Below are 25,221 nucleotides of genomic sequence, written 5' to 3' on the forward strand. Positions count from 1 at the left end.
TTAGAAGAACAACAGTCAAGAATGGAAATTCTGAAAGCCGTCCCGAAATACCTTTTAGATCTTAGATTTAACTATGGAGATTTGGTTGCCCTGTCGAGAAGGAATAAAATCACTTTTAGGTGGCAGTTTCCCCAAGATCTACTCTTTAGCCTCAAAGGAAGGAAAATGAAAATAAGATGAGTGGAAGACAAAGTTCATGTATAAATATGAAGAAGACCCGCAGAAGGGACTTGGAAAAGAGTTAAGAGCATCGGACAGAAGATCACCAGGTTGATGGACTATTTGGAATTGGCGGATATGACTGGCAGAATCCGGGACCAGGGAGAAGGGTCAGTGGAAGAAGATTGGAAAAAGTTTAAAGACTATTTATAAAAATATTGTAAAATTAATGAGTGTTAGAAAAATGTTGGAAAGGAGTTATATGGCTTTAGTAGAAATGTTACAAGGATTTAAGTACAAATAGATTTTTAGAGTATTAAAGGGAAAATAAGGTTAAAATATGTTAAGACAATTATATATTAAAGGGAAAAATAAGGTTAGAATATGTTAAGATAAATTACAGGACAGAAAACAGAGGAAGATGGAAAGGAATTGCTGAAACAGTTAATTAAAGTGGAACACAAAAAGGGAGGTGTGAGGAGGTCCTTGAAACAAGTGAATGAAAGTTAAAATACTGAATTTATTAGATGTGTTTTAAATTGTGTTTGTTTGGTTTTGTTAATTTAATGTTTTGGTGTTGGGGTTGTGTGGTGTTTTTGTTTTTGTATCATATTATATTGTTTTGTTTAATTCTTTTTCTCTTCTCTATAGTTCTTAAAATGTTAATAAATATTTTTTTTTAAAAAAAAAAGGTGTGTGAGAGAGATGAATGCTGCAGCCCAGGGAAGTCTTAGAACTTATAATGTAAGGCCACCCAGCTGGATGTTACCGGGAATGGATAGAACATGATCTACTATGCCGGCTGCAGGTTGTGTTTCTTTTGAATCTTTTGTGGTTTCAGTTTTGCAGTGTAAGCCGTTTGGGCTGGGCAAGTGTCACCCGCAATTCAGGGCTCTAGCCAGTCAGCCAGGACCACTATCAGGGTGCTTCATAACATTCCACCTCCTAACTGGTTGTCCACCTCCTCCCACCAGCAGGCTGTGTCCCAAAAAAACTTCGCAGCCCTCAATGTGACATTTTGGGGTGTGTCCTCCACACAGCCTAATGCATTTTCTAAGGGGTTTTTTGTGCACTTCTGCAAACCCTAGGGTTTTCTTGAGCCGCAGAACCACTGTCCGGTTCATGGGTGGTGTCATTTTTGGATATATAAGAAGCCATACTTGGGGGGGGGGCGGTGTGCTGCAGGGTTAGCTGAAGCTTTTGAAGCATTGATGATGATGATGATAATAATAATAATAATAATAATAATAATAATAATAATAATAATAAAAAATTTATTATTTCTACCCCGCCCATCTGGCTGAGTTTCCCCAGCCACTCTGGGTGGCTTCCAACCGAATATGAAACACAAAAGAGCATCAGACATTAAAAACTTCCCTAAACAGGGCCGCCTTCAGTTGTCTTTTAAAAAGTAAAATAGTTGTTTATTGCCTTGACATCTGCTGGGAGTGCGTTCCACAGGGTGGGTGCCACTACCGAGAAGGCCCTCTGTTTGGTTCCATGTAACCTCACTTCTCACAGTGAGGGAACTGCCAGAAGGCCCTCAGCACTGGACCTCAATGTCTGGGCTGGATGATGGGGGTGGAGACGCTCCTTCAGGGATACAGGGCTGTTTAGGGCTTTAAAGGTCAGCACCAACACTTTGAATTGTGCTCGGAACCGCACTGGGAGCCAATGAAGATCTTTCAGGACCGGTGTTATATGGTGTCGGCGGGTCACCAGTCCAGCTGCAGTCTCACGTAAAGCACATTGTGGCTGTCACTCCTTGAGGACAGAACACTATAGATCTCTGCCTTGAGACAGTAGCTTTCTAAGAAGGTGACATATCAAATTAAGATGATAAAATGTATTTCTGCAGTTTGCACATGGCCTTAAATAACTTTTTTATACCTGCTCAGACAGGCTTCCCTTCAACCACAAGAATCTCACCTACTCCCAGAGTCAGGTCTCTCTCTCAAAGGCAAGAGGTTAGTATTTATTCCACTGAGGTCTCTTTATTTGTTTCCACATCCATCGATGGGTAGAATATCACAAACTTTTGTATGAGATAATGAATATGGCCATTCACCCAGTTATTTCACAATCGGTTAATTTTTATAAAAAAAATCGGTAATGGCGGATTCCTTCTGACTAGGAGGGAGCCGCCTCAAGGAAATTGGGCCTGTACCGCTACGGCGAAGTGGAGACCCTTTAAAAATCACAGGCGGGAGAAGCCTGTGACCGTGGGATTCGGCGGGCACCTTTTGCACCCCCCCCAATTCGCAGGGGATCCCGATTACGGGATCCGGAGTGAAGCGGGGTGAGCGGTGCGGTGCTGTGAATCGACTGCTTTTTCCTCAGAGCGAAGCCACACAGCCGTTACCGGAGAGCGCTGACTTCTTCTTGGGATATTTCGACTTAAAAGTAACTACCCGTGAGTAGGAAAAAATTGGAAGTATAAAAGGACGAAAAGATTCAATTTGGCACCGAAGCGGGGAGGTCTAAACAGGAAGTCCGCCTTCCGCTTTTGTAAATAGATCAAAGCAAAGAGACTTTAAGCTAAAGCTTTGGAAATCCGACTGGAAAGGACTAGATTCTCAACATAAAAAGTATTGACCCCCCCCCCCCAGGAAGCAGGGGAAGGAGGGGAAAGTTTTTTGGACTATATATATCTGCAAGAGGAGGGAAAGAAGTTAAATCCACTGCTCAAACTTGGGAACGGTGCTGCCAATAGACAAAGACTGTTGTACTTTGAACTGCATATTAACTGGGGATAGATGACCTCTGACAGCTAGCTCAGTAATAGAGATACATTGTTGCGAGTTGTCCTCTTCTGTTTCTAAAGAGGATGGAAAGCAACTGGAAAGTAACAAAAATTGGAACTGTTTACTTCTTTTTCTTATTTGAGTTTAAAAGGTGTCATTTTGGACTATTGCAACTGTTTCCCCCTAGAGGAAGTTTTTGAAATTGATACTAGGGGAATTTTCCACTTGCAAAGTGAAACTGTGAGAGTTCAGAACTTAACTGGTTAAGTGTTCTGAGGTGTGCGTCACTTTCTGACGTCAGCTTTAGAAGCTAAGGAGGAGCTTGTTCCTGTACTTTCTGTTCTCTCTGTGTGTTTGAGAGAGAGAGACATATTTGCTATGGCTGCAAGCAGCGATGGACAGTTTTTCTGAGAAATGTTCCAATAAAGAGCTGTAAATTAGACGAACCTGTCTGTGTATGCTTGCATGGAGAAAAGGAGAAAAAGACTGCTTTACACCGCTGTATGCTACTCTGCTAAGCCGTGGCTAAAGAGACAGCAGAATTTGTTGCGCAGCTAAGAAGGAAGTGTGCTGGACGCTGTAAACGACTGATTGGGATCGTAAAGCTATCAGAGGCCACGGCTCAACGATCGAACTCCAAAGATCGTTATCTCACAGAAACTGTGTAGCTGGGATTGACCTTGGCTCTATTGTTTAGTGTTATGGCAGATGGGAAAGAAAAAGTAGATTTATCATTCCCAGACAAAACAACAAGGTCTGGGAAGAATTGGCAGTGAAGGCCATCAGCTGTTGGTCTTCCTACCCCATCTGCGACCGTACCAACACAACCTACACCTAGTGGAATGTCATCAGAGGATGCATTAGCGACTGCACTGGCCAAGATTAATGAATCTTTGGTGCAAGTTAATAAGACGGTTGAAGAGACAAAGACCACAGTTGACGAGACAAAACTGAAGGTTGATGCAGCAACTATTAAAATTGACTTAAATACAGAAAGCTTGAACAGTTTGGGACAAAAGATGAATACTAACACAGAATCTATTCAGAAATTGTTGCAGGAATCTACTTCGATTCAACAGACTGCAAATGAAGCTAAGGAAAAAGCTGCTGCTGTGGAATTTAAAATAACACAACTGGAAACAGAGAAAGTCCCAGATCTACAGAGGCAAATTGAGGACCATAAACTGACGCTCTCTATGATTGAACTTAAGGAAAAACAGACGAATTTAAGGATTAGAGCTGTACCTGAATTGGAGAAGGGCAGTTTGATAGAATTCCTGACACAGGAATTTGCAGAGTTTTGGAAACCGAATGTGAAACAAGAAGAATTTAAAATCGTGAGGGCCTTCAGACTTGGAAGAGGAGGAAACAAGAATAAAATAAGGGATTGTCTGATTACTCTCCGTTCTAAAGAAGAGAGAGATAAAATTTTGGGCTTGCACTTTCAGAATTCTTTGATAATTCTGCAGTCAAGAGTGGAAATCTTTAAAGATATACCGAAACATCTTTTGGATCTTAGATCCAACTTTGGAGACTTGGTTGCCCTGTTGAGAAGGAACAAAATCATCTTCAGGTAGGAATTCCCCCAAGGCTTATTCTTTAGCTTTAAAGGAAAAAAGATAAAAATAAGATCAGTTGAGGAAAAAGATAAGTTTTTGGAAAAACACGAAGAAGATCTGCAGAAAGAACTTGGAAAAGAGCCAGGAGTTTTGGACAGAAGTTCACCAAAAAGAGGGAAATCAACACCACTGACAGAAATAGACAAAGTACTGGGTGCTGGTGAAGGAAAAGCAGAGTAACTACATCATGACACTGCAAGTATTAAGCTGGAATGTTAATGGATTGAACTCCCCGGAAAAAAGGCGGAGAGTCTTTCATTTACTGAAAAAAGAACATTTGGACTTGATTTGTCTACAAGAAACACATGTGATAAGGCTACACAGGAAGATATTGAGCAATAAAAGATTGGGTCATGAATTTATTTCATCGGATAAAGTTAAAAAAAGAGGAGTAGGGAGACTTCCGGTGAGCCGCGATCCCAGCGCAAGCAGGGTTTTCACCGTACGGTGAGAACCTGAGCTATTCTGAAGGATAGGGGCAACTCCAGGGCGCGGAGACCCCCCAAAACTCCTGTGAAGGATATTCAAGGAGTCTAGCCCCGGCTTGACCGAAGAAAAGACCGAACCGGCCGCCAGGTAACCTCGTAAGAGGCGAAGAGCGCGGCGGAGAGGTCTAGAGGGTCGAGGGGAGCCATTTCTCACCTTCAGATAGCGAAGCCCTGTGCTTGCAGGAAGAGCGGCTCGCTTTCAAAAAAAAGGACTCCGACGCTTGCAACTTAGTAGCAAAGAGTAGAAAATAATGCCTCGGAGCAGCAGAGAGAAGTCAACGGAGTTCAGCGGATAGTCGGAATCAAATAGGACGCGGTGAGAAACCAGTGCAGGAGAAAGTGAGTAGTCTGCCCGGGCGGTAACGCGGTTCCCTTTCAAGAATATCCCTCCCGGAGAAACATAGAATAAAGTGAGCCTTGAGAGGTGGAGGGGCTCGGACAGGGTCCAGGGCTGAGTGACAACTGGAACCTCTTTGGTGAACAGGAGGTGTAAAGAAGGGACGCTTTGCTGTTTTTCTTTTTAAAATCTGGAGGGGAGACTCCCGCCGTCATTTACAATTTGAGCACGGAGTGTGGAGTAAGGAAGGGACGAGTCAGAATTTCGACGAGTTAGAAAACCCGGAAGAGAACCCCCCCCCCGCCGCCATTTAGAGACTGAATAAGGAGTGCAGAGGCAGCGAGAAAAGGTTTTGTGATCTCCACTAATTTCACACTGAGAACTGTATATGAGAGACCGTCTCCTCCTTCATATACGTGGAGACGGGGGACTAAAAACGTTGAATTTGTGAAGAACTTTGAGAACATTCCAAAGACCCAGTGGGAGTGTGAGAGAGTTGATTGGATGAACGCCGAGGACAAAATGGAGTGGGTGTGAAACAGACTGATATCCGCTCCTGCCCCTCCCTCCTCCCCTCTTAGCCTGTTTTTGTGTGCAATCCCTCTTTCCTGTTTAATCCTCCTACTCTACCAAATTCTTTGAACTCCGTCCTACAACTGGAAATTGCTAAAGGGTTGGGAGAAACGATTGTTTAGAACATTATTGTTTTGAGCACTTAGGGAAGTAAACAGAGGTAGGAAATGTAAATACTGATAAGGAATAAGTGAATTTAAAGACTGTAAACATTGACAAGGAATAAGTGAATATAAGTGAATATAAAGAAGGGGTAAAAGGAACTATTGGGGAGAAGGAGTGAAAAAACAACAACAACAAAAAAAAACAAAACGTGATGTCGTATACAGGCAAGAAGGGAACGAATGGGGGGACCCCCGGAGATAGGAGAGGCTCCAAACAGGAGATTGATTTTAAGTCAGATATTCTGAAGATGTTTGCGGAGATAAAACAAAGCCAAGTGAATGTAGAACACAAGCTTGAATTGGTGGATAATAGGATTGGGAAAATAGACAAAAAAATGGAGGAAACAGTGAACGAACTAAAGGGCCAAATAAAAGAAATATTTAGAAGGACACAGCTCACAGAGGAAGGACTTAAAAAGACAAAGATAGAACTAAGGGATATGAAAAGAGACAAAGAAAAGATCAAATCAGAAGTGTTGGAGTTAAATAAGGCACAGGAAGAAATGAAAGATATTATAGCGATGAATGAACTAAGACAGAGGCAGGTGAATCTGAGGTTCAGAGCGATAGCAGAGATACAAAATGAAAATATTAGAGAAAGATTGACGAGAGAGCTGGCGGACTGGATGGGCCTAACAGTAGAGGAAATGGACAACAGTATACTGAACTCATTTAGAATGCGGACTAATGCAATAAAAGCAAAGAAACTTATAGGTGACTGTTTGGTTACCTTCAAAGATAAACAAATGAGAGACAGGATACTTCAGAGGAATAGAGAAAAGAGACTGAACATAGATGGTAATTATATAATTATTTTTAAAGACATCCCAATCAGATTACTCAAAAGGAGAGATTCTTACAAATCTTTGACGCAGACACTAAAGAAAAATAAGATTGAGTTCAGGTGGGAATTTCCAGAAGGGATTTCCTTTGCTTACAGGGGTAAAAGACATAAACTGACAAACCAAGAGGAAACCGGGAAATTCCTTAGAAAATATAAAGAGCTTAAAGTGGAGGTATATGGAGCAGGAAGAGCAGAGGGATCCCCACCAGGAGAATCAAGAGCGGTAGAGGGGGAGGAGGAGGGCGGGAGTGGGTCAGGAGAAGAGGAGGAAGAGGAAACAGAAGATACAGAGAACATACAATAGACGGAAAGACCACAAAATAACTAAAAGAAAAACCAAGCACTATGGGGTTAAAAATTTGGAGCTGGAACATTAATGGAATGAACAACAAAAATAAGAGAAATAAAATCGAACAATGCTTAAAAAAGAAAAATCTAGACATTATCTGTCTGCAGGAGACGCACGTCGCTAGAAAACACAGAAAGATATTAATTAATAAACGGTTGGGAAATGAATTTGAAGCCTTGGATAAGGTGAAGAAAAGAGGGGTAGTATTGTATATTAGAAATAAAATAGAAGCCAAGACAGTGTTCAAGGATGAGGAGGGGAGGATGATAGGGGTTAACATCAACTGGCAAGGGGAAAAGCTGATGATTGTGGGGATTTATGCCCCGAACGGCAGCAAAACTGAGTTTTTTAAAAGACTAGAAGAAATACTAATGGAATATGCAGATCAAAAAATAATCCTGATGGGAGATATGAACGCTGTTGTTTCGTTGGGGATAGATAGGCTTAGAGAAGGAGCAAATAAAGAAGGAAAGCTACCAAAATCCTTCTTCTCCATGGCAGAGAACTGCAACTTGGTGGATATATGGCGGCTTAGGCACCCTCTTGAAAAACAATTTACATTTTACTCCGAACCTAACCAATCACTTTCAAGAATAGACCAGATCTGGATCTCAAATGAACTATGCCCAAGAGTCAAACTAATAGAAATAAGACCAAAAATAATATCAGACCACAACCCAATAGAATTAGAATTAGAAAATTTAGAGGCAAGAACCTTTAGATGGAGATTAAAAGACTACCTCCTGGAAGATCAGAAGGTAGTGGAAATGGCAAAAGAAAAACTGTCAGATTATTTCAAAGATAATTGTGGTAAGGGAACAAAGGATAATGTAGTTTGGGATGCAGGAAAGGCGGTAATGAGAGGGTTCTTTATCCAACAGAATGCAATCAAGAATAAGAACAGAGAGAAAAGCAAAGAGGAGATCCTAAGACAGATAATGGAAAACGAACAGAAACTATCCCAGAAGCCTAACTGTTTAAAAACAAAGGAAAAAATAAAAATTTTACAAACCCAGTTCGCTATAATAATAAATAGAGAGATAGAGTGGAATATTAAAAGACTTAAGCAAAAGTATTTTGAATTCGCGAACAAACCAGGCAAATGGCTTGCCTGGCAAACAAAAAGAAGGAAAGAGCAAGGTACAATTAACAAAATAACAAGAGAGGGAGAAGAGAGAACTGACCCCAAAGGAATTAGGAGCGAATTCCTTAACTACTACAGAAATTTGTATAAAGACCAAGAGAGAGTTGGTCCAAGAAAGATAGAGAGATTTATAAAGGATAAAGGGGGACAAAAAATCCCAAAAGAGGGAAAACAAAAACTGAACACTCCAATTGAATATGAGGAAATAGAGGAGGCAATTAGAGATTTAAAGAGGGGCAAAGCACCAGGCCCTGATGGATTCACTGCTGGATACTATAAGGAAATGAAAACTATTTTGGCGGGACCTCTGAAAAAAACCATGAACAACATTTTAAAGGAAGGAGAAGTCCCAGAAACTTGGAAAGAGGCGTACATCACGTTCATTCCAAAACAGAATGCGGACTTAACCCAAGTTAAAAATTATAGACCAATCTCATTATTAAACACGGACTATAAGATCTTTGCAGGGATTCTGGCAAGAAGGCTAAAAAAGGTGCTAGTAGATATTATACATAAGGACCAGGCAGGATTCCTGCCAGGCCGGTTGATGAGGGATAATACAAGAATTATTGTCGACATGCTAGAATTCTTGTCTGTCAGGATTGATAAACAAGTTATAATGATGTTCATTGATGCCGAAAAGGCGTTTGATAATGTGATTTGGAAGTTTATGTTAAAAAATCTAGAACATATGGATGTAGGCTACGACTTCTTCAATGGGGTAAGGGCAATATATACAGAACAGAGGGCCAAACTGATCGTGAATAATATGTTAACAGAAGAGATAAAGATACAGAAAGGAACGAGACAGGGATGTCCGCTCTCCCCGCTGTTATTTATAACAGTGTTAGAAGTTCTCCTTAATTCAATAAGGCAAAACGAGAACATAAAGGGAGTGATCTTAGGTCAGAATACTTACAAAACAAAAGCATTCGCAGATGATCTAGTAGTATTGACAGAAGACCCAGTAACTTCAATGAGAGAGATATTGAAAGAAATAGAAGCATTCGGAGAGGTTGCAGGGTTTAAACTAAATAAAACGAAAACAAAGATGATAGGTAAAAATATAGATTCAAGAACAATAGAATTAATTCAACAGCAATCACAGATAGAGATCGCCAAAAAAGTTAAATACCTCGGTATCTGGCTAACACCCAAAAATATAGACTTATACAAAAATAATTACGAGCCGATATGGAGGGAAATAAAGAGAGATTTAGAAAAATGGGGACGGTTGAATCTGTCATTGTGGGGAAGAATTAATATAATTAAGATGAATGTACTCCCAAGACTAATGTTTTTATTTCAGACCATCCCTATAATAAAGGGGAATAAGATCTTTAAGGAGTGGCAGAGGACAGTCTCGAGATATATATGGCAGGGCAAAAGACCCAGAATACAACTTAAACTGTTGACAGATGTAAAGGAAAGGGGGGGCTTTGCCCTGCCGGATCTGAGATTATATTACGAGGCATCATGCTTAAGTTGGCTAAAAGACTGGGTTAAGTTGGAGAATACGGAGCTACTCGACCTTGAGGGCTTCGACAACTTTTTCGGTTGGCACGCCTACTTATGGAAGGATAAGATGAAAGCACACAAGGGGTTTGGTAATCATATCTTCAGAGGGCCGCTGGTTGAAGTGTGGGAAAGATATAAAAACGTGTTAGAGCCGAGAACACCACACTGGCTATCACCTCTTGAAATAACAAGTATAAAAACTACTAACATGAGGAAAAACTGGGCGACATACAATCAGCTAGTAACGAAGGTAGATGGGAAATGGAGAACCAAATCTTATGAACAAATAAAAGAACATGTTTATGATTGGCTTCACCATCAACAAGTGAATCAGATGTTCAATAAAGATATTAGAGAAAGAGGTTATGCGGATAAAGACTCTAACTTTCAGACGGAGATAATAAATAGCAAAACGAAAACTATATCAAAGATGTATAAGATGTTGTTAAATTGGAATTTAGGAGATGAGGAGGTCAAATCTGTGATGATCCGCTGGGCAAAGGATATAGGGCATAATATACAATTTGAGGATTGGGAAAGATTTTGGAAGGACGGGTTGAATTTCACGGCGTGCATTGCAATAAGGGAGAATGTTATGAAAATGTTCTACAGATGGCACTTGACACCCATGAAACTTGCAAAAATGTATAAGGTAAACAACAAATGCTGGAGGTGTAAAGATGTTGAGGGCTCCTTTTACCACATGTGGTGGGAGTGTGGAAGGATTAAGCAGTTCTGGGAGAAAGTCTATATGGAATTAAAAAAGATACTAAAATACACGTTTTTAAAGAAACCCGAAATCTTTCTATTAGGAATATTACAACAAGAGATTAAGAAAGAAGATAACAAATTGGTATACTATGCGGTAACGGCGGCAAGGGTGTTAATAGCCCAGAGGTGGAAACAGCAAGAAATTCCAACAGTGGAAGAGTGGAGATCCAAATTATCGGAATATGCAGAGCTTGATAAATTAACGGGGAAAATTAGATATAGGAAAGACCAAGTGTTTATCAAAGATTGGGGAAAGTATGTAGATTATCTGGAATGTATTAGTGAAGGTCAAATAACGCTAAAGGGTTTCAAAGATGCACTGTGAAAGAATATGGGTTATTGTTTAAAGTAAATAGAAAACAAAATTAGAAACAATGACAATATAAATGATGGAACGTGTAACCTCCTTTTTATTGCTTCGAATGATTTGCGGCCAAGCTGAAGGAAGTCCTGAAAGAAATAGCTATGTTATAGAAGTATTGTAAGAACAGTGGTTTTGTGTACTTTGTTTTTTTGTGTGTTGGCGTTGGGTGTAGGTTTTCTTTGTTTATGTTTTGTTTGTGCTTTTCATTCTTTTTGTGTGTCAATAAAATAAAAAAAAAAAAAAAAAAAAAGAGGAGTAGTACTTTATGCAAAGGAGAGCCTATCACCGAAATTTTTATTTAAAGATGACCAAGGAAGATTTGTTGCAATTGAAATCCAATCACAAGGAGAGAAATTTTTGATAGTAGGCATTTATGCACCAAATGAGGGGAAATCGGAATTTTTTAAGAAGCTGCATGAGACTCTGTTGGACTATTTGGACTACAACATGATTTTGATGGGAGATATGAATGGAGTGGTGTCCACAAATATGGATAAAGCACAGAGACAGGTAGTCACAAAGGATGGTAGACTGCCAAAAACGTTCTTTGATATGACTGACAATGTGGATTTAGTTGACATTTGGAGAACTAAGAACCCCTTGGGAAGAGAGGGAACCTTCTTCTCTGATGCTAAAATGACTTGGACAAGAATTGACCAAATTTGGGTAACTAGGGGGCTGGCCCCGAAGATTAGAAAAGTGGAAATTTGCCCTAAAACTTGCTCCAACCACAATGCGGTGAAGATGGAAATGAAATTAACACCAATTGGTTCCTTCAGATGGAGGATGAATGACACTTTGTTCAGGAATGAAGAAGTGACTAAAAAGGCTCAAAAAACCTTGAGAGACTATTTTGAGATTAATATGAATACCACTGTTGAAAAAAGAGTAATTTGGGACGCAAGCAAAGCAGTTATGAGAGGGCTTTTGATACAACAGAATGCAATTAAGAAGAGAACTCAAAATGAAAAAAAGGATAAAATTTTGGAGAAAATAAAGGAAGGAGAGATGAGACTGAGAGCAAAACCAAAATCACAGGAGATCCTGAAAGAGATAAAGTTATATCAAGTACAATATATGAAACTGATGAATCAGGAAATAGAATGGAAGATAAAACAGATGAGACAAAAGACATTTGAATTGGCAAATAAATGTGGGAAATTGCAGGCTTGGCAAATGAAAAAAAGACAAAAACTTAATACTATTACTAATTTGGAAGTGGAGGGAAAGAACATACAGAATCCAGCGGAGATTAAGAAGTGCTTTCAGAGGTATTTTAAACAATTATATACACAGGAGATTCAGAAAGAAATGGACATTGATCGATTCTTGAAAATAAATGGATTACAAAAAATCTCTCAAGAAAATAAGCTAATGTTGAATTATAAAATAACAGACCAGGAGGTAGAAGGAGCCATTCAGAATATGCAATTGGGCAAATCCCCAGGGCCGGATGGTCTGCCTTCAAGATATTATAGATCTTTGAAAGAATGGTTGGTACAGCCTTTAAAGGAAGTTTGCAATGAAATATTGGAAGGGAAAAAGGCACCAGAGTCGTGGAAGGAAACTTATATTACACTTATACCGAAAAGAGAGTCTGAAAAGACACAGCTTAAGAACTACCGTCCCATATCTTTGCTCAATGTGGATTACAAAATTTTTGCTGCTATTATGGCTAAAAGACTAAAAAAGGTACTAGTAGAAGAAATCCATAAAGCTCAAGCGGGCTTTCTCCCGGGGAGACACTTGTCTGACCATACGAGGAATATAATTAACATTTTAGAAAAATTACAAGTGAATATTAATACCAAAGCAGTTTTGATATTTGTGGACGTGGAGAAAGCCTTTGACAATATTTCTTGGAGCTTCATGAAGAAAAAATTACAGGGAATGGGGGTAGGCCAAGGTTTTGAAAACGGTATAGGTGCAATTTATTCAGAACAAAAAGCTAAATTAATTGTGAACAATGTGGTTACAGAAGAGTTTAAGATTGAGAAAGGAACACGACAAGGTTGCCCAATCTCTCCATTGCTTTTTATATCGGTTCTGGAGGTTTTACTTAATATGATTAGAAAGGACCAATTGGTTAAAGGTATAAAAGTCGGAGCTAAACAGTACAAATTGAAAGCATTTGCTGATGATTTGGTATTGACATTACAGGAGCCAGAATCTAGTACTAAAAGAGTATTGGATCTGATTCAAGAATTTGGTCAGGTTGCAAGATTTAAGCTGAATAAGTCGAAAACTAAGGTTTTAGAGAAAAATTTAACAGTAATTGAGAGAGAGAAGTTTCAGAAGGAGACAGGATTAACATTGGTTAAGTAAGTGAAATACCTAGGGGTTAACATGACTGCCAAGAATGTGAATTTATTTAAAGATAACTATGAAAAATGTTGGACGGAAGTGGAAAAGGATCTAGAAATATGGTCAAATTTGAAGTTATCATTGCTAGGACGAATTGCTGCGATAAAGATGAATGTATTGCCAAGGATGTTGTTTTTGTTTCAAACACTGCAAATTTTGGACAAAATGGATTGTTTCAAGAAGTGGCAGAGAGATATCTCTAGATTTGTCTGGCAGGGCAAGAAGCCTCGAATAAAATTTAAGATACTAACTGATACTAAAGAAAGAGGTGGATTTGCCCTGCCAGACCTAAAGCTTTATTATGAATCAGCCGCATTTTGTTGGCTGAGAGAATGGCTGCTTCTTGAAAACATGGACATTTTGGATTTAGAAGGTTTTAACAATGTTTTTGGGTGGCATGCATATTTGTGGTATGACAAGGTTAAAGCACATAAAGTGTTTAAAAACCATATTGTCAGGAAAGCATTGTTTAATGTTTGGTTAAGATATAAGGATTTGCTTGAAAACAAAACTCCAAGGTGGTTGTCACCAATGGAAGCAAAGGCTCAGAAAAAGCTCAATATGGAGGCCAACTGGCCGAAATATTGGGAAATTTTGGAACAAGAAGGAGACAGATTAAAACTGCAGAGTTTTGAAAAACTAAAAAACAAAGTACGAGACTGGCTTCATTATTATCAAATAATGGAGGCTTATAATTTGGATAAGAAAATTGGCTTTCAGATGGAAAAATCAAAATTGGAAACAGAACTGTTAGATCCTAAAACTAAGAATTTGTCAAGAATGTATAACTTGCTGTTGAAATGGAATACTCAGGATGAAATGGTGAAATCTGCTATCATTAAATGGGCACAAGATGTTGGACACAACATTATGATGGCTGACTGGGAACGGTTATGGACCACAGGTATGAAGTTTACGGCATGTAATACCTTAAGAGAGAATACAATGAAAATGATTTACAGGTGGTACATGGCACCAGTCAAGCTTGCAAAAATTTATTACTTGCCCGAAAATAAATGTTGGCAATGCAGAGAGTCTGAAGGTACATTCTTTCACCTTTGGTGGACATGCCCAAGGATTAAGACTTTCTGGGAGATGATCTATAATGAAATGAAAAAGGTATTTAAATATACCTTTCTGAAGAAACCAGAGGCCTTTCTCCTGAGCATGGTTGGCAAATTGGTGTTAAAGGAGGATAGAACTTTCTTTATGTATGCCACAACAGCAGCAGCAAGAATACTCATCGCAAAGTATTGGAAGACACAAGATCTACCCACCCAGGAAGAATGGCAAATGAAGGTGATGGACTATATGGAACTGGCGGAAATGACTGGCAGAATCCGAGACCAAGGAGAAGAGTTGGTGGAAGAAGATTGGAAGAAATTTAAAGTTTATCTTCAGAAACACTGTAAAATTAAGGAATGTTAGAAAGATGTTGGAATAAAGCTATGTGGTTTTAGCAGAAATGATATAAAGGATTAAGTAAAAATGAATTGGTGAAAGAAGAGAATGTAAAATTATAGTATATTAAGATAAAGTATCAGGATAAAAACAAAGCTGGGAAGGATTTGCTGTTATATTTAATTGAACTAGTATACAAAAAGGGAGGTGTGAGGAGATCAAGAAAACAAGTAAAGGGAAAAAAGTTATGTAAAGGTTTGATGTGTTCTTTTTTTTTAATTGCTTGTATCTTTTTTCTTTTTTCTTTTTTGTTTTTTCTTTGTGAAGATGTTTCTTATACTCTGTTATATTTTTTCTATTGTTCTTATTGTTTTCTTTCTTTTTTTGTAACCTTTAAAAGCTTAATAAAAATTTATTTTAAAAAATTTATAAAAAAGAAAAATAATTTTCATTGGCAATGTGACCAAGCAGAAGAGAATTCTTGACTAATTGGCTGGAATTACTGGAAAAAACCCTGAAAACCTAATTGGATTGAGAACTGTGTAACTAAATTTCTGATAGCATACACACTAACCTTTAATATGATCAGTAGTTTTGTTGGAGAGAATACCAAAAAATTATTGTTTCAAGGATTTCTTCTGCACATAAATTCTTAAAAGGCCTATAGATCAAGCATTCCCAGATATGGTCCATGGCCACCAAGAGTCCACTAGCTGCATTAATATGCTCCACAGCATGTCTGTGGATTTGAATATTCATTTCGATTTCTTATTGTATTTGTATTCCTTCTTTTATTTCTTACACTGTGCATTTTATTGCATTACATTTTTACTCTTATGGAATTAAAATTGTAATACATTAAAATTCAATATGTAAGAAATAAAAGAAGCAACAACAAGAAAAACAATTTAAACAATGCAGCACCTAACGCAGCACATTGCAATTGCCACAGCAGGCAGAAAAATCTGCCAAGACGCTCAAGCCCTAGATTTCACAGGTGAATCATTAGCCACAGTTCTCAAATAAAGGAAATAATTTGCAATGCCTTTTCGCTCTTCCTGTTTTTCAGCTGAAGAAGTATTTTGAAAGAAGTACCTTCATGAAAGTATCCAGGGAGAGCATGACCCCCAACCGCCACATGCCTCCGACGATGGGAAGTCGAAGGGGTCCAGGAGGGTAGCGCTTGCGGGACCAAGGCAGTTTCATCAAGTACAGAATCTTACGCGGAACCAGAGTAATCAGAGATTCCGATGCTCGCCCCATGGTCCGGTCTTCCTTTATTCCAGGCAGAGCCGGGTGAGAGGAATCCCCTTTTTCTGAGGGCATTTTGCGTTCATCAGAGACATCGCCACCTCTCTCATTTTCCTGGCCGGCACCTATTTATGTTCTCCACTTTTTAAAGACAAAGTGGACTCATCTGACTCTCTAACTAACTAGCATTTATTATAATTATCTATTTATAGCACACCCTCATGACTGTAACTGTTATCAAGATGGCTAATTGTTTTATCCCCATTATATTATAGTCTGGGTTTCCATTGCAGTGAATCAAATGTTTCTGTCCTGTGACAGCCTTTGGGTCTTGGTTTTGTTTTCTAGTCATTCTTGCTAGCCTCCTTTCCTCTACTGTTCTGTTAGGGATTCTGTTACAGCAATAGTTATTTTTATAGTATTTGTTCATTTTATACGAATTTTGTTTTTGCGCCTCTTCTTGTAAACAGAAAACTGAGATATCAGGGTTGTATTTAACTAACTCTTAAGTGGGGTGAGCTGCTTGTCCCATATTAAACCTAGGTTTTGCATTTTTTGTTATTATTATTGTTGTTGTTTCTGCAACATTTATTAGATTAACTTCAATATAAAGAACCAAAACAATTCCTGGGGTTTTTCTCCTCCTGTCTAGTTCCCTGTCTCCAATAGTTCTATAGCTCAGGCAAGTTTATCCCAGCATAAACATGCTGTCACAAAGATGAGCAAATTATCCATTTCATTTTCTCGTTTTTCCATTCTTCAGTTCAGTCCCCCAGATTTCTGCCTCTGTTCTTTCTTGAAAAAAATTAAATCCTCATGAAAATTCACCAGCACTTTCCTGCAAATTTCTCCCAATATACCACACCTTTGTAATTTTTGCCTAATATGCATATTTTTTGCATGCAATTTTGCACACGCTGTTAGTTAGTTAGTTACTTTGACTAACATATGCATGCTTATGCATGCTTCACCCTAGCATATGCATCTTTTGTAAACATCCTCATCCCTTATCACAACATATATATCATTTGACATGTATCCAGTTTTGCCATTTGATTAACCAAGGAAAGGGACCCTATGAATTTCCTGTTTTGGAAGTGCCTCGGGTCACATGCAGCATTTGCTAATTTTGGAATTGCTGGTATATATCCAAACACTGAGTTACGACTCAAGTATTTGCCTGAGTTTTCTTCCAACTCTGAGCCACCTACAGTTTTGCTGCAAGAAGTATTATCTTTATAGCTAAACTGTCCTACCTGTTTCCATCCACTGTTGAGCAATACGAAACAGGGGTTCAGCAGCATGTCATGATCCTTTAAGTGCTGTGTTGTTATTTCATTTTGCAGACTACCTTCCTATTTTTGCATGCTTCCTATTTCCTTCCTATTTCCAAAACTTTTTAATGTTTTCATTTCAATGTTTTTATTTTATTTTAATGTTTTCATTTTGCAGGCTACCTTCCTATTTCCAAAACTTTTTAATGGGGCCATAAGAGCCCTGCTGGCAGAACCATACCTAGGGGTTGGCCAGGTGGGCATTTGGGCGCTCACTCCAACTTGCTTGTCTCATGCACAACTAAACATGGTAGGTACTGAGGAAGTTGAGGCCACCCTCCCCTTCATAGCTGGCTGATTGATGCTCCAGGATAGCCAATAGTGGAGCAGCAGCCTTTTCAAAGGGCAGAGAGAGAGAAAGCAGGGTCCCACCACTGAGTTTGAGTAATGAAACAGCAGCCAGAATTTTGCTGGCACAAAAATGGAAACAGGAAGAGATGCACACGAAAGAAGAATGGAGGATGAAACTCTTAGAATACGCAGAAATGGACAGATTGACGAGGAGAATTAGGAACCAACGTGACCAGAGATTCTCCAAGGACTGGAAGAAATTTACAGAGTATATCAAAAATTTCTGTGATGAGCAAATAACGTTTGTTGGCTTTCAAGAAGCTCTGTGAAATTACTGTTAGAAATATTGTTTTAAAAATATGATGTGATTAAGAGTATTTGAGTGCAATATAATATTGGGAAATGTGAGACTAGGATAAAAAATAAACGGAAAATTATCAGACAAGCTGAGGGAAGTTCTGGAAAAAAGGGTTTAAGTTAAAAATGGATGTATAATTTTGTAAAAATGTTTTTTTTATGGAAAATATAATAAAAAATATTTATTAAAAAAGAGAGAGTTTGAGTAATGAGTGTGTTTTGTGTTGTGTTGTGTTGTGTTGTGTTGTGTTGTGTTGTGTTGTGTTGTGTTGTGTTGTGTTGTGTTGTTTTGTTTGTAAGATGAAACACGTGGCCAGGGATTTGGGAAAGAGGGCTTTCTTTGTTTTGGTCCACTGCCTTTTATTTTTTTTACTTACTTAATTAATTAATTAAGTTATATACCACGCTATACCTGGAGGTCTAAGAGCGGTTCATAGAACAAAATCAAAGTATAAAACCACAAAACCAATAACCCTGCCCCCCCAAAATAAAACCACATTTTAAAGGACATAAGATGTCAATCAAATCAACCAAAGGCCTGGTTAAATAGGAATGTTTTTGCTTGGCGCCTAAAGATGTATAATGAAGGCACCAGGCAAACTTCTGTTATTAGCATTTTGTCCCAGAAGCAGCAGCTCTGGTGCCTGTGAATACGAGGTGTCCTCTATTAATCCTGTCAATTAATAGTTTTTGGAAAGATGCTTCCCCCCTCCCTGGACCCTTGTCACACACAGAACTAAATGCATATTTTATGATGGAACATGCCACCTACAATTGTTAGAATTGGTTGTGTTTTTTAAAAAAACAAAATTAGTATTTTTTCCCCCAGCACTTCTTATATCCCTCTATTGCAGACCAGCCTTGTTACCCCTTATATCACAAATGCAGGGGGAGGAAGCAGAGACTGGCAGAATCGCTAGTGACTTTCTTCTAGGCAAATGCTGAAGCTACAAATGGTGACCTGCTCAGGGAAGCCATTCTAGTCTGTTTAAAGAGGCAGGACTAGGAGAAGACTAGGGGGTCTCCAAACAAACTTGGATTCTTTGGGGGACTCCGTGACTGTTAAAGTGGTATAAGAGTGCTTCAAATGATGCTTTAATTAAGATTCCTGCGTTGCAGGGGGTTGGACTAGATGACCCCCGGGGTCCCTTCCAACTCTACAATTCTGTGATTCTATGAATGCTACAGATTTGAGGCTTTTTTAAAAAAAGCCTCAAATCTGTGACAAGAAAAGATGTAACCCTAGTTGCTGGATGAACTTCTCTGACTATGGTGTGTGTGTGTGTGTGTGTGTGTGTGAGAGAGAGAGAGAGAGAGAGAGAGAGAGAGAGAGAATTAGCATTAGCAGCTATATGGAAAGGGATGTTGGAGGCAAAGCTCTGTTAGGGAGAGAAACAGTAGTTGTTGCTATCTCTAGCCCTTTTCTTTCTTTGGCCGGGATTCTACATTTACCATTCTTCTGATAGGCAGAAATTCAGCAGGTGGGGAGGATGTGAGTCACTGCAATTAATGTGCATTGCTAGCTTAGTTCCATAAATTTCATTGGGTTTACTCTATGAGCAGGGACGCGTGTGGCGCTGTGGGTTAAACCACAGAGCCTAGGACTTGCCGATCAGAAGGTCGGCGGTTCGAATCCCCATCACGGGGTGAGCTCCCGTTGCTCTGTCCCTGCTCCTGCCAACCTAGCAGTTCGAAAGCACATCAAAGTGCAAGTAGATAAATAGGTACCGCTCTGGCGGAAAGGTAAACGGCATTTCCGTGCGCTGCTCTGGTTCTCCAGAAGCGGATTAGTCATGCTGGCCACATGACCCGGCCACATGACCCTCTTGCTCTCCAGGCTTCAGCGAAAGCCTGCATTCGCTCCATAGGACACACATACATTTCCTCTTCATTTTTGGAGGGGAAAAGGTGCATCCTATAGAGCGAAAAATATGGTATATTATGAGGCATCTTGTTTGTGCTGGATAAAAGAAAGGATAATTTTAAAAAACACGGACTTGCTGGATCTAGAAGGCTATAATAATAGATACGCATGGCACTCCTATCTGTGGCAAAACAAGGTGAAAATATATAAGGTTTTACCAATCATATTTTCAGAGGCGCCCTATATGACGTATGGGACAAGAACAAAAACCTGTTAGAAAGAACCACACCCTGGTGGCTATCTCCGACAGATATGTTAATAACAAAAAAATTAAATATGGAGGGAAAGAGAATAACTTATGAAGATATATTAGTGAAAACAGAGTATGGGTGGAGAATTAAACCATATGAGGAAATAAAAGATGGGCTTACAGGATAGTTACAATATCATCAGGTTAATGGTTTATTAAAAGAAGGTAAAACACTAAGGACACTAAGGATGAGATGGTCAAAGAAGTTATGATAAAGTGGGCAGTTGATTTTGGCTACAACTTTGATTATGACAAATGGGTCAAATTATGGAATAAAGGGGTGAAATTTACAGCATGCTCCACCTTAAGAGAAAATTTAGGGGAAATGATGTACAGGTGGTATATTACCCCGGTCAAATTGGTCAAAATGTATAAATTGAACAATAGAGCCTGTTGGAAATGCAAATTAAAAGATGGGGATCTCTACCACATGTGGTGGGAGTGCGAAAAGATGAAAAAGTTTTGGGACTTAATATATAATGAATTGAAAAAACTTTTAAAGTATACATTTCCAAAAAAACCTGAAATCTTTTTACTAGGGATAATAGGGAAGGAAGTAAAAAAAGATGATAAATTACTTCAATATGCTACTGCAGCAGCTAGAATACTTGTGGCCCAAAAATGGAAATTACAGGAGACCCCAACATTAATAGAATGGCAAACCAAATTTTTTGAATATACAGAATTAGCTAAAATGACATACAGAATTCGAGACCAAAAAGGGACAAAGTTCAAAGAAGAATGGGGTAAATTTGTGGTATATATAAGATCTAACTGTAGAAGCTTAAAAACTACAGCAGGGTTAACATAAATCCTGTGATGTGTATAGAATGTGAATAAGAAACTACAAGAGAAGACATATATTAAGAAAACCAAAACAGGGAAGGAAGGAAGTCGGGGTGTGAATATACGCAGTGTAAATAAGGTGACACAAAATGTTGATTGTAAAGATTGTTTTATATGTTGTTTGTGGAAAACTTAATAAAAATCATTTTTAAAAAAGGAAATTCAGGCTTATGTGGAGGTGTACAGTATTTCAAAATGTACCAACACTTTCTAACAAAGCAAGGTCAAATCCAAAGCTCATATGTAGAAAAATACACTTTTAAATCAATATGCAAAGATGTGTCATGCAACATCCACATTTTTCCATTTAAGAATAAATTGCTTGGCAGTGTATAGGTTCCCATTACATCTAGGTAGTCTCTGTAAACAATTGTTGCAAGCCTAGTCATTTGCAAATTAAGCCAGCAGTCCTTTCTGAAGCTAGCAATTAGCATACGACTAGGTCCCTGGGTAGTGACCGAGCAGATTCTGAGGCCCCTTGAGTCAGTTTTAGGTTCCTCGTGGAAGACGTCATGTTCTTAGAGTCATCGTTAACATCATAAAACAACTTGGGTGTTCTGCTGAATAACAATTAGGTACAATTAGCATTGAATCCAGAGACACTGGCATAACATATAGGAATGACATACTTCCTTTTCAAACATTGTAATCAATGTGCAAGATCTTCTGCAGGAGGTGCTCCACTTTTCCAGGCCCATTGGGCAAGGACTGAGTAAGAAAATCATTTGAGCTGTACAGCAAACACTGATGAGCAGGCGAAAGGACAGTGCCTTGATTGCATGCTGACATTTTAACACAGTATTGCTAAATATCGGGGAGATTCCAGCTCTCTCTCCAATTATTCATCCAAACATAAGAAGAGAATGTTTTAGCTAAAGAGACTTAAGGCACAATTTCATAGTCCTTTGTGCAACAAGAGGTAGCTCCTTAGATAAAGGCTCCCTCCCTGTTTAGACAGTTTGCTCTGAGTAACTTCTAGGTTAGATTAACACAAAGCAAATTGAAAAGTGTATTTCATAAGCTTAACCAACTTTGGCATAACTTGTGTTCTAAACAAAATTAAGCAAAATCTGCCCTTTTTCCCTTATGGGGTATCCAAGAGACCATATAGAGTCCTTACGTAGGTTCCCAATGGTAGGAGAAAATAACAGAGGCCAACCAGAGAATATTGAGAAGCAAAGCAGCTAGTAAGCCTGATCTTTATTGAGCTGTTGCAACAGGGTGCTCCCCTCACACGCAGGAAAGGAGGAGGAACCCAGAACCAAGGTGTGCCCCTCCTTATATAGACATTTTAAATTGCCCGCCCTGGAGTCCAAGACCAGCCCCAGAAGCATCATACATACATCACAGAGGGGGTGTAGCTCAAGACCACCCCCCAGACACATCATACCTACATCACAAAAAGGGCAGCAGAAATCTGAGTGCATTGTTTATCTCCTGTCTGGCTGCTTGCCTATTAATGCTCACTTGATTGGATACCCTGGGGAGCCTGGCCAGTCTTTTGGAACAAAACCTATCATAGTCTTTGCTAGCTATGCTCTCCCCATCCCCTGTATGTTTTTCACCTACAGTGGTGCAAGACGAACGCCTCGCAAGATGGAAAACCCGCTAGACGAAAGGGTTTTCCGTTTTGGCGGCGCTTTGCTAAACGAATTTCTCTATGGGGTTGCTTCGCAAAATGAAAATGTCTTGCGAGTTCCCGCGGGGTTTTTTCGCTCCCCCCCCTTTCCTAAGCCGCTAAGCCGCTTATCAGCTGTTCCGCTGATAAGCCGCTTAACAGCTGATCGCTAAAAGCCGCTAGACCGCTAATAGCGCTACTCCGCTAAGCTGTCAATGGGCTTGCTTCGCAAGACGAAAAAACCGCTAGACGAAGAGAATCATGGAATGGATTCTTTTCGTCTTGCGAGGCACCACTGTACTCCCACTTTAGATTTTTGAGTCCAAAAAGACTTCACCCCAAATGGTTGATGCAAATGTTGCACTGAACAACTAAGGCTGCTGGGGAAAGTCTTTTTGGTCTCAGAAATCTCACCAAACTTCCTGTCCAATACAAATTGCAACAAAGCCAGCACCTCCTCTCCTTCACACACCTTCTGGCTATAAACCAACACCAGCACCCCAATGGGTTGGGCCAGCTGCCCTACTGAGAAATGAGTGGGTAAGGAAACTGCCCTGTAGTGTTGGCCTGTAAATTTTAAAAAGCCACCTCCACCCGTATCTACACTATTCTACCTATCCACACACTCTTCCCTAACCTACGTCCAAATTGTGTACTGTGTACTGTGTCACAAACGGCCCCCAGGACATGGCAGTAGAGGTGGCAGACAGAAATGTTTATTGTGTGTCTCACACAAGAACAGAAGAGCAACAGAAATGTAACCCAGATACAACTAAGTCCAGTGCCACCTTGTGGCTAAACTATGTAATTATAACAAAATAAAAAAATTCCTTCCAGTAGCACCTTAAAGACCAACTAAGTTAGTTCTAGGTATGAGCTTTCGTGTGCATGCACACTTCTTCAGATACGAATTGTCAGATATGTAATTATAGACCTTTTCGCAACTGCACCAGAAGACAAAACTGCCCATTAGGCTAATTCATAAATTAAAATAAGCCGCCGTCTCTCCGTCTCTCAAATCTAGGTCCATTATTCCAACTGGCCACTTACTCCTCCCCGGCCCAGGGCTGACTGTAGCTCTTGCACACTCCAAACCTCCACCTCACAGCCAGGCCAAGATTTGTTTTGCAGGACAAAAAGTCTCAGGTCTTGTGGTCAGCTCAGGTTTTGTGCACTGCCTAGAGGTTTTATTGACAGATAAGCAGTATACAAATAAAATAGGGCTAGGAAAAGGCCTCCATAGCTCTGTTTCTCAGCAGCCTGCAAACACAGAGGCTGCAAACGCCCCCTAGAGGAATGAAATTAAACATTGTTTTTGATGTATTAAGCACACCTTTCTGAGACAGCCTGCACCATTGATATTTCACATTATGTATTCATGAGTTTTTTTAATCTATAAAATAATTTATGCACTGCCATTTATATAAGTGATATCAGAGTAAAGCAGAAAAAAGCAGACCATTAAAAACAGTACAAACCGCTAAAATGACTAGCCAGTCAAGCAAGCCTCATACAGCTGCAGTGGCATAGTGTGGGTTGCCAGTGCCTGGGGGCATGTGGAGGCAGGGGGTGGCCAACAATCACCCAGTCTCAAATTTACCATTCATATAGATATTAAAAAACATGGGGGTCTGAACACTCAATCCCCAACACCACTTTCTGGACAGGGCCCAGGAGAAAGGAGCGGAACCACTGTATAACAGTGCCCCCAGCTCCCAGCCCCCCTGGATGGTCCAGAAGGATGTTATGGTCGATGGTGTCAAAGGCCACTGAGAGATCCAGCAGAACTAGGAAACAGCTCTCACCTTTGTCCCTAGCCCGCTGGAGATCATCAACCAGCGCGACCAAGGCAGTTTCAGTCCCATGGTGAGGCCTGAATCCCGATTGGAAGGGATCCAAATGGTCCGCTTCCTCCAGGCGTGCTTGGAGTTGTTCAGCAACCACCCGCTCAATCACCTTGCCCAAGAATGGTAGATTTGAGACTGGGCGATAGTTGGCCAAATTGGCTGGGTCTAAAGATGTTTTTTTTAAGAAGCGGTTTAATGACCACCTCTTTCAGCGGGTCTGGGAAGGCTCCCTCACAGAGGGAAGCATTCACCACCCCACGGATCCCATTGCCCAGCCCTTCCCAGCTTGCTTTTATCAGCCAGGATGAACAAGGATCAAGAAGACAGGTGGTTGGTTTCATTCATCCAAGCAGGCTGTCCACATCCTTGGAGGTAACAGATTGAAACTGATCCCATATAACATGACTAGACAGGACTCTAGCACTCTCCCGCCCTGGCCCTGCTCCCACGGTGGAGTCTACCTCCTTCCAAATCTGAGCGACTTTATCTGCAAAAAAAACTTTGCAGAAGCATTGCAGGTGATCTTGGGGTCCTTACCGGGCCCCGATGACGAAGGTGGTTCCGATAGATTACGAACCACCTGAAAGAGTCTCCTGCTGCTGTTTTCTGTAGCTGCAATTGAAGCGGCGAATCACCTTGTGCCACCCTGGGAGCCAGCCAGCCC

General features: G+C 39.9%; 1 protein-coding gene across 2 annotated transcripts in view; it reads right to left on the minus strand.

The window, feature by feature from the left end:
- The window catches only part of LOC309342195 (cytochrome P450 2J2-like), a 65,978-nt gene that overhangs the window by 16,314 nt on the left and 24,443 nt on the right, over positions 1-25,221 (minus strand). Inside the window, exon 1 of one of the 2 annotated variants that reach the window (XM_081862561.1) lies at positions 15,935-16,271. The exons of the other annotated variant lie outside the window; for it this stretch is intronic. Within the exon in view, the coding sequence (XP_081718687.1) occupies positions 15,935-16,165 (231 nt within the window). The 5' untranslated portion in view covers positions 16,166-16,271. Of the gene's footprint in view, positions 1-15,934; positions 16,272-25,221 lie in introns of those variants that run through there. 2 annotated transcript variants of the gene reach the window in all.

Source organism: Podarcis erhardii (genome assembly GCF_964252035.2).
Source record: "Podarcis erhardii genome assembly, chromosome: 5".
Taxonomy (NCBI): domain Eukaryota; kingdom Metazoa; phylum Chordata; class Lepidosauria; order Squamata; family Lacertidae; genus Podarcis; species Podarcis erhardii.